This window comes from Humulus lupulus, chromosome 9, assembly GCF_963169125.1.
Source record: "Humulus lupulus chromosome 9, drHumLupu1.1, whole genome shotgun sequence".
NCBI lineage: Eukaryota > Viridiplantae > Streptophyta > Magnoliopsida > Rosales > Cannabaceae > Humulus > Humulus lupulus.
The window spans coordinates 133,156,520-133,166,607 of NC_084801.1; the positions used below are offsets into that span (position 1 = coordinate 133,156,520).

Here is a 10,088-nt window from a genome sequence, read left to right on the forward strand (position 1 = left end):
GTCTATTTATAGCTTGGCCCTAATGGCCTCTGATACAAGGTGGTCCCAATGAACAAGAAGGTACTTGGGAACACTGTCATGGTAGTGGCACAGGTCTTGGTGGAGCAGAGGATTGTGGTATCGATGCTTGTTTGTAGTCAGAGACATTCAGGTCATGCCACCACTCCTCGTACTTCCACTACTTGCCAGGCTTGGATGTTAGAGGTTGGCTGAGAAGGACCACATTAGGTTCCTTACTCATACGACCACTACCTATGTGACAAGGATACGAGGGTCAGATGCCTAGGGTCTTCAGAGTCGTACACTAATATGTACTACATACCTGTATGACCTCTTTGATTCGCGCTTAGGTTCTTAACCTCACAGGGCGCCTATTCTTTTAACCTTTGAATGTTCCTTCTCCGCTCATATAATTGCTCCATTTGTTACATCTTCCATGGAAAGCAAGGAGTTGTGAGGTTGTGTGGTGCGAGATGTTGTGTGATAGATTGGTGTGCGCGAGGCACTAGACGAGGGTACAGCTATGTGGTGCACAAGGCGTGCCTGCTGGGCTTGCGCGGGGTGCATCTATTAGGCATGCAATGCGCGAGACAAGGGTCTCGCGTGGTGTGAGACAGGGGTGCAGTCGCTTGGTACGTGCACCGCCTTACGAGGGTCTTGCATGGTGTGAGATGAGGGCACAGTTGCTTGGTGCGCGAGGCGCCTGACGAGAGCCTGCTAGGTGCGCAAGGCCCTGGCACGCGGCATGGGCCTACGACGTGAGGCGTACCTCCCAATGCGATGCCTTAGTGTCTTGGCATGGGTCTGTGACACGAGACGTACCTCACTATGTGAGGCCTTAGTGTCTTGGCATGGGCCTGTGAAGCAAGGCATAAATCATTATGCGAGACCTTAGTGTCTCAGCAGATGGACTGGGCCGCCAAGGCATGCCTCGCTATGCGAGGCCCTTGTGCCTGGCACATGGACAAGTCGTTCCTCCTTTCCGAGGAATCTTGACGACTTGGGAAGCCATTCTTAGGGCGTTGCATAGTTGACCTTCATATACTGAGGTTTATCCCTGGGAATTGGTGTGGGGTGTTCAAAGGGACAATTTCCTATATTCATACTTGCCCCCGAGTCTATGAGCATTCTTTTAAGTGTGTTCGTAGACTCTTTCATATGTCCTTTGTGTGACTCGACTGGCTTCTATGCTTCGTTTTCCTTGACGGGGCGCAAAAGGCTCACCTTTTGAATGATATCTTAAAATGAATGAGGAAACACAAAATTGACCTTGGTGGTGTGTTTCTTTTTAATTCATAAAGAAACATAAAAACCACCCAATTTTGGGGTGATTCTAATTTGACCTGAAGATGTGATGAGGGCCAATCATTTTCCATCGCGGATCCCAAGGTTGCCAAGGCTCATGATCTCCACCATCCATCCAAATTTGATCCAGCAGCTAAGAAACCTTGACTTTCCTTATAAATACCCCAAGTCTTGAACCCACTTCTTCACACCAACACCTATTTAGCTTAGTGGTCTTTCCTTCAATCTATATCTAGGAGCTCCAAGGTTCTAATCTTCGCGGAGGCATTTTTGAGGTGATTTTTGCTCCTTTTCATTCATCATTATTATTATTATTATTATTGTTGTTGTTGTTGTTGTTGTTGTTGTTGTTGTTGTTGCTTATTTCCTCTCATACCAGGTCTGCATTGTAGTGGCGCTAGGCATTCTCTTGCTGCTAAGGATCTGCTCTCGCTTGTCGCTCGGCCCTTCTTTACGCACCCAAAAGTCTGTCCTCGCATATCTGCAGATCCACGCATACACACCCAGGTATTGCTTATTCCTCCAATGATACGCATGTTTCCTTTATATTTTATATGAGGGTAGGGTCACTGGTTGAAATGCACCCATTCCTTAGGGATTTTTTTTTACAGCCCATCAAGCACATATGCATGGGTCCTTTTCTTATACTCCTCATACTTATGTTGTAGATATAGGGTTGCCTTCACACACATACATAATCGAGTCTTATCTGGCTGATGGCGTCTAGGAGGTCCATCTAGTATTGAATTTATCGAGTTGTCATCCTCCGACTCTATGGCCGATGTTTGCAAACCCCCTAACCATGGGGGTGTGTGAATGTTCTACCTACAGAGATTGTCCTACCTTAGGTAGAAAGCGCATGGCCTTGAGAATGAACTTGAATCTATTACTAGTGGTGAGGGTTTAGGTTTCTCCACATGGCATGAAATGTATGTCTCCAAACTAAAATCAACCCTTCAGGATTATATAGCCGAGATCACCTCCCTAGAGGAAAACATGCCACGTGAACCTTTTTCTTTCTGTGGTAACGAATCCTCAAGCTATAGGGGTCCTGTCGGTGGGGGTGTTGATTGTGAACCCCTTGAACCTGAGTTTCCTTCTATGATTTTCCCCACTCTTCCTCACCTGCCCCCAGTCGCACGTCATAGGGTTAAGTAGAGTGCGGGTAGATGTAAGACGCGTAGAGGACCTTTTAGGGGGTTGAGGAAGTCTGTCACTCAAAAATTTCCAGTCTTTGTCCATGACCCGACATGCCGAGGAGGACTTCCAACAATTCTGAAGAGGCGGGTATAATGTCCACTCTTACCCGTGTTAAGCTTGCCAACATGATGAAGGCCCACCAGCTATCACCGGACATCAAGTTCATAATTCCAAACTGTGAGGACTGTGCATATGAACTGCCCGAAGGGCTCGTTGCTTTCAGCAACTCAATATTCAAATCTTGTGGAGTCCTGCCGCTTCACCCCTTTTTTGTTAAGGCACTAAACTACTTTGAGTTGGCGCTCCTCCAACTGTCCCCCAACTCTTAGGTGGTGCTCAGGTTTTTATATGTATTATACAAACAAGTGCACTCTAGAGGGCCTTCCATGAGTGAGGTCCATCACCTCTATACCCTTAGGGTGAACCCCACAGCCCCCGTCTTCTATCAGCTCCATAAATTCGTGGCCCTTACAGGGTATCCCCTTGTGGAGGACTCCATTTCCAATAGAGGCTCATGGAAGAGTGACTTCTTCTTCACCCCCAGCGTGTCCACCCAACATACACGCTTCAACACTTCAAGTAAGCTTAGTCCCACCTTGAGTTCGTATATAAGAAAGTTCACTTTTATCCCTCCTTTTTCTGGTTTATCTAACTATGGTTATTTCTTTTTTCTTCACCGCATGTCTTGAAGGGGTTGTCAACCCTACCTTGAAATCGTCGGCCCGCGATCAAGTGGCAAAGATCCTGGATGTGTCGACCTTACGCAAATAGGCATATGGCCTTTTTACAGAGGGCAATTGTTATTCATACAAGCTGCTATCTCTGGATCAAGTTGTTTCCTTATGCTCCGTCTCATCCAAATCTACCATTCTGTGGGTATATGGTGGTGATGAAGACAATTATGATGAGGCAGCTGATAAAGATTTCATCTACCCGTCGAGTGACCATATGTACATGGAAAAGGACGTGGAGTCCGAGAATCACTCATGTTTATAGTTTTTGGTTGGTGGGGCTAGGGATGTGGCTGACGACGGACACACCGACGGTGTTACTTCTCAGGTTCCCCTATCGGTGCCAGGTGGCGAGTCTACTTTCAACATCCATGCTCCCCCTTTCTATCCCTAAGAGGAACTTTGTAATTCCTTCTTTTGGTGAGGACCTTCCACCCTCAGGGGGCACTTGAGGCAGGCGTCTTCGGGTGCCTCTTTGGCTAAAGAGGTGACTTTGTGCCCCTCTGCCCCCCATGCATCTACAGATGCATCAGGACCTTCTCGGTCTCCTTCCTTGTCTAAGCATGCCTCGACGGGTACATATGCTTCCCCCCGTCGAGCTTATGCTTTCGCTTCTGGAGGCCATCATCTGGCAAGCCAGCATGGGGAAGCCATGAATCGTTACATGGGCAAAATTCCTGAAGGCGAGTAGGGGTCTATGCACGACATTCCCGATGTCGAGTTGGGTGAGGCTTATATGCTAGCCTCCATGTAGGTATTTGTCAAAACACTCGATGTATGTTTTTTGGTTTTGATATCGCTTGACCCTTAATGTTTTATTTTATTTCTTTGTCCTCACTTAGGCTTCTATCCTAGGTCACTGGCTGGTCACCTCGAGCTGCTCATCCACATAATGCTTACAGCTCGAGCTCGAGGGGGCAATGAAGAATCTCTCAATGGCCAAGGCAGAAAAGGATAGTTTGTCCACACGAATCTGGGACTTGGAGGGTCAACTAGCCGAGGTGGTTTTCCAGAGAGACGCTGAATTAGTCAAGGCTACTTCAACTTCTCACTTCAACACTAGGCTTAAAGCTACCATCCACACTATAAATGAGAAGATTACTACAATTGAGACTAAACTTGTAAATGCCAAGAACGACATAATTGAGCGTACATTGTTCGCCATATGGAGGACCAACCCTGACGTCGACCTATCTCCCATTGGAGATTGTGCAACTAGGAAAATCTCTTAGTGGAAAGGTCAGGGTTGAAACCCATAGATCCCTCTTCAATGCTTATTTGCATACATATATGTTGCGGCTGTGTAATCCTCCATATTTTTTTCCTTTTTTTTTAACTCCTCATAAATCTTTAATGGTGTGTGGAACTCTTGATTTGTATGTCCTAGTTTGTTTTTTATATCGACTATGAGGATGAATTGGCCTTTCTAGCCATTGTTGTTCTCTTTTGATTATCAAACTTAAGGGACTTTGGTAAGTCCCTCTTATTATTATTATTATTATTTTGATGAATTTCGTATCTCTTCCTTAGTCTGATGATGATAGTCTTTTTGGTGCGCCTTGACTATACTTGTAAGGACATGTTAACCCATTGGGTTCTTGGTATCCTTTTATATTCTTTGTAGGCGCTTGTTATTTCTTGCGAGAAGCGTCCCTCTCGTCATTATACATAGTACTATATTTACAAGGGTAATTTTTAGGGCCCTTTTTGGCTAGCCAGCTTAGTGACCGTTCTAAAATTATTGGGAGATGTCTTCCTTATAGCCTCACCCCCTACAAGGGCGTCAGCCTTTGGTTGGAGGTCATATTTTTTACAAAAATTTCTTTATTTTACTATTCCCTTGATTTTAATAAAGGTAGCTAATCCTTTTGAATATAAGAGACAACTTGCTGAGTTTATTCTTTTTTGCATATATGTGTGCCTCCTGTCCTGCCCCCCAAGTGCTTGGTGAAATTTATTCCATCAAGCACTTTGGTGGATGTTTGCATAGAGAAGAAATGTGGCATGCAAAGTAGCGAACACTTTCATTCATAGTTGGAAAATTACAAAGACATATATGAAATGGTTACATCTACTTGTGAGGTTATCTGGGTAACCTCTTTGATTCTTATCTGCTAAAGTTAGCATAACATACAATAAACTAAATACGGATATTCTTTGCATCAGATATGGAAGTCTTACTAGTATTATTTCTTGAGGTGTTCCGCGTTCCATGCTCGGGGTATTACGATGTCATCCATGGTGCTAGTTTATAAGTGTTCGGTGGTATGCATTAGGCGACTTGGTAGTGTAACACCCCAACTCCAAGGTCCGCTACAGTGCACATTGTAAACAGTGCTAAACTCGCTAATCGAGTCATTTGGCCATAAACGTGTAACTAAGTGTGATTAGTGGTTTAGGGATTAAAAACTTTGATTAAGATATAACGTCTCACTAGAACGTTTACTGTATACATTGGGATCCCAAAAATATAATTTTAGAGTCTACTACAAAAGAATATTTACAACAGGCCGTTCTAAGCGGCAAAACAAGGTTCAACCCTAGTTCCACTTTCAAACCTCGCCCAAGTATTGGTCGAGCAGCTGCATATGTACACGTCATCACCTAAGCTCTCCAACTCAAGGATGGTCCAGCTTCCTTTTTCCTTTACCTGCACCACAAAGCACCCGTGAGCCGAAGCCCAGCAAGAAAACTCATATGCTCATAAACAGTCATATCATGATATCAAATCATATCTGGCATGCCTAGCATTCATAGCTCTACTCAGCATGCAAATGAATTCAAACAGATGCTGGGGTATCCAGGATAAGAAAACCTGGCCTTCTGATTGGAGGACTATCAAGTCAATCCTAATCAGATGAGTGTCGTAACACTAGAGGTTCTGATAAACCATGCTGAGTGACCGACAAACGAATCACTAACTCAAGTGGAAGGGTGGCTGTTGGGTAAGCCTCTAACCTTCGATAGGTTCTGGTAAACCATACTGAGTGACTGACAAGCACGTCACTAATTCAAATGGAAGGCTGGCTATTGGGTAAGCCTCTAACCTTCAACAGGTCCTGGTAAACCATACTGAGTGACCAACAAGCAAGTCACTGGGGCCTCAGTGCCCAAGCCATGCATATGATGATCAAAATGATCATGCAGAGCCTGTAGCTCTGATCAGATGAGTGAATATCACTTTGAGGTCCTGGTAAACCATACTGAGTGACTGACAACCAAGTCACTAGGGGCCCAGTGCCCATTTCCTGCAATGGCTCTATATGACTAGTCTTTGGCTAGATAAATGCTTGTTTATATTCATCGAACTTGAGGTCGGTCCTGCATTAATGCTTTTGGAGTCATTCAATGCAGAGGGTCGATTAGATCCAATCGACATAGCTTGCACTACTCACTAGGGTTGTCATGACTAGTGAGACAGCACAATGTGGCCAGTGCCCAATACCACTGCCGAACCTGACTAATAAGTCACAGCTTCACAGTTGATACTAGCACCTTTGCCAAACCTGACTAATAAGTCAGTGCCATGCACAAGTAAGCGATGCTATCAATATGTATCATATGCCAATTATCCAAGAGTAGGCCACTCAGCATGTTTACTAAACAGTTGCTAGCGTAATTATAATCATGCACAAACACAGAGACTCAAGCTTTGACCAATCTCATATTCATCATCATTCATGGCATGCCCTAATCACATGTTTCTCATGCGTCACATGCATCACATTTAACCAACCAGCATGCCTCAATAATAATCATACGCAAATGGGCAAGATTTCCAAGCATTCATTATGCTATCAATGTTTACATTTAAACATCCAACATGCATCAAACATAACCATGCATGTCACATATGGGGTGCAGTTTTCTTACCTTGGGTCCAAGCACAGGTTACCAACAAATGAGCCACAAGAACGATCCCGATTCCAAGCCTCTAGAGATAACCTAGTCACAACCATAATATAAAACCTCATCAAATTGAGTAAATAAATACTTCCAAACCCAACCCAAGCCTCCGAGACATCGAATCCCACTCAACTAAGAAGTAGGATCGATCCCGGGCCCTTAGAGCTAAGTTCCCATCACAAAAACCACCATTTAGTTTTTTTTTTCCCTTAAGGGCCGCGGCCCGCCCCCCTGGCAGAGCCTCCTCCATCTTCTTCAAGCTAGGGCCGCGGCGCCCAAGAACAGGGCCGCGGCCCAACCTCGCACCAGCCACTTTTCTTCGTTTTTTCCATTTTAAAACCTTCCAAAAACCCATCCAAACATTTCCAAATCATTAAATCAAAGTTCCCAAACTTCTCAATGGTCTAAAACCAGCAAAACCTGAAGCTCAAACAAACTAAAAACTCAGCGATTCACAAAATCCAATTCAAGCTTAAAAACTTTTAAAAACTTAAAACTTAAACTTGAATTATCTCCGATTGAGTTGTTTCCAACTAAATCCTCTAGTTAATAAGCTTCTAATTCTCCTTAGGATTGCTATGCCTCGATCCTTGCTTGATTCCGAGTCCTAGAACTCAAGATACCTTCGAAAATGCGATCGGGAAACGAAAAGGGAACTTTTAGGGAGAGAGAACGTACAGAACGTTCTTTTTATTTTCTTAAAAGGTTACTTCAAGCTTAAGTAGCTTCCAATAAAACCTAACGCTTGGGGTCCCGAAAACACCCCCGGGGACATTATAGTCAAAACTTCCAGAATTTCCCCCTGATCTTACTAACTCCCAATTTATCACCAAATATTAATTCCCATTACCTAATAACCCGGTAATGCTCTAAATACCCCTTGACTTACTCCGAGTCAAGCTTAAATCCCGTTGTGACTTTCCCACTAGCTTACCTCCTAGGATCGTCTTGTGCTGGGTAACCCTGGCATAACCAAATAATAACAAATCACCACACCCATTTCACATATATGCCAAAAATGCCCGAAATGGCCAAAATATGAAAATCACCCAATTAATCACAAATGGGTTCGCATGCAAATTTAATACACCTAAACATGCATATTATCATTAAATAGCATAATAAATCAATTATGGCCCTCCCGGCCTCCTAATCAAGGTCCTAAACCTTATTAGGAAATTTGGGGCATTACAGGTAGGGTCCTTCCCAATTCGCCCCTAGTACCCCCGCCCCCGGATCTCGCATGTTGGGGAGTACTTTTCTCAGCACCAAGTCTCCTACCCTGAACATTCTTTCTTGCACCCTAGAGTTGTAGTACCTCACTGCCCTTTGTTGGTATACCGACACTCTTAGCTGTGCCCTTTCCTTTCTTTTTTCTAACATATCTAAGTTTTCGGCCATTGCCACATGGTTGACTTGGTCCTTGTATGCCTGTATCCTGAAGGAGTTAACCTTCATTTCAACCGGGAGGACAGCCTCACATCCATATGCTAAGGCAAATGGGGTCTCCCCAGTGGTTGTGTGCGATGTGGTCCTATAGGCCCAAAGCACATTGGTAGCTCCTCGACCCAGGCTCCCTTCAATTTCTCTAGCTTCACTTTTAGATTTTTCTTGAGGACTTTGTTAATGGCCTCCACCTGCCCATTGGCCTGTGGATGCACAACAGTTAAGAAGCTTCTCCTTATTCCTTTCTCCTTACAATGCTCCTCGAACGTTTCCCCCTCAAACTGGGTGTCGTTGTTAGAAATGATTTTGGAGGGCACTCCGTACATGCAGACAATGAATTTGTTGACAAGGGTGGTGATCTGTTTGGCCGTTATATTTATTAGAGGTTCTGCTTCAACCCACTTGGTGAAGTAATCTACCACTACGACTGTGTACTTTGCTCCACCCCTATCTGCGGGAAGGGCGCCGATCAGGTCTATTCCTCAAATAGCAAAAGGCCAAGGGATGGTTAGGCTAGTTAGCTCATTTAAGGGCTTTCGGGAGTAGTTTGTGTGTCTTTGACATTTGTCACATTTTCTCGTGAAGTCACTTGCATCCTTCTCCATAGAGGGCCAGTAGTACCCTTGCCTCGTTGCTTTCCTGGCCGTGGATGGCCCACTCGCATGGTTGCCGCATTCGTCCTCATGTATTTCATACAAAACTTCCATTGCCTCCTCTTCATCAACACATCGCAAGAGTGGCATAGAAAACCCTCTCTTGTACAAGACTCCATCTACTAAGGTGTACCGGGCAGCTTTATACACCAGCCTCCGAGCTTCTCCCTTCTCTGTTGGTAGAGCTCCATCCTTCAGGGCGCTCATAATTGGGTCCACCCACGATCCTTTTTTGGTGTTGATCATATGAACCTCTACTTCAATGATGCTTGGCTTGGATAAGTACTCCACAAGTATGGACTCGAGGATATCTCCATCCTTTGTCGAAGCTAGCTTTGCGAGGGCATCGGCATGGATATTCCTCTCTCTTGGGATTTGCTCTATGCTATACCACTCCAATTGCTCTAGGTAGCCTTTTACCCTTTTTAAGTATGCAACCATCTTAGGACCCCTTGCCTGATACTCGCCCTTCAACTAGAATACCACAAACTGTGAGTCGCTAAAAATGTGTAAATGTGTTACCTTTAGCCCCTGGGCCAACTGCAATCCAGCTAGGAGCGCTTCGTACTCCACCTTGTTGTTCGAGGATTCGAACCCAAATCATATCACACAATACATCTTATGCCCTCCGGGTCTAGTCATCATGATACCTGCTCCAGCTCCCCCTTTGTTGGATGCTCCATCCACATGGAGGCTCCATTCCTCAAACTTTTTTTCCTCTTCTTTATCGACCGATTGACCCTCTCCTATATCTCCTTCTTCATTTGGTCGATAGGTGAACTCCACTATGAATTCTGCGAGCACTTGCCCATTGATGGAGGTCCTTGGGGTATATATGATGTCGAAT

The 10,088-nt window shown here is 44.7% G+C and overlaps 1 protein-coding gene across 1 annotated transcript; it reads right to left on the bottom strand.

Moving 5' to 3' along the window:
* Nucleotides 1-9,070: 9,070 nt before the first annotated feature.
* LOC133800064 (uncharacterized) lies at nt 9,071-9,682 on the bottom strand. The gene has a single exon (XM_062238041.1). The coding sequence runs from the start codon at nt 9,680-9,682 to the stop codon at nt 9,071-9,073; it is 612 nt and encodes a 203-aa protein (XP_062094025.1).
* Nucleotides 9,683-10,088: the final 406 nt, after the last annotated feature.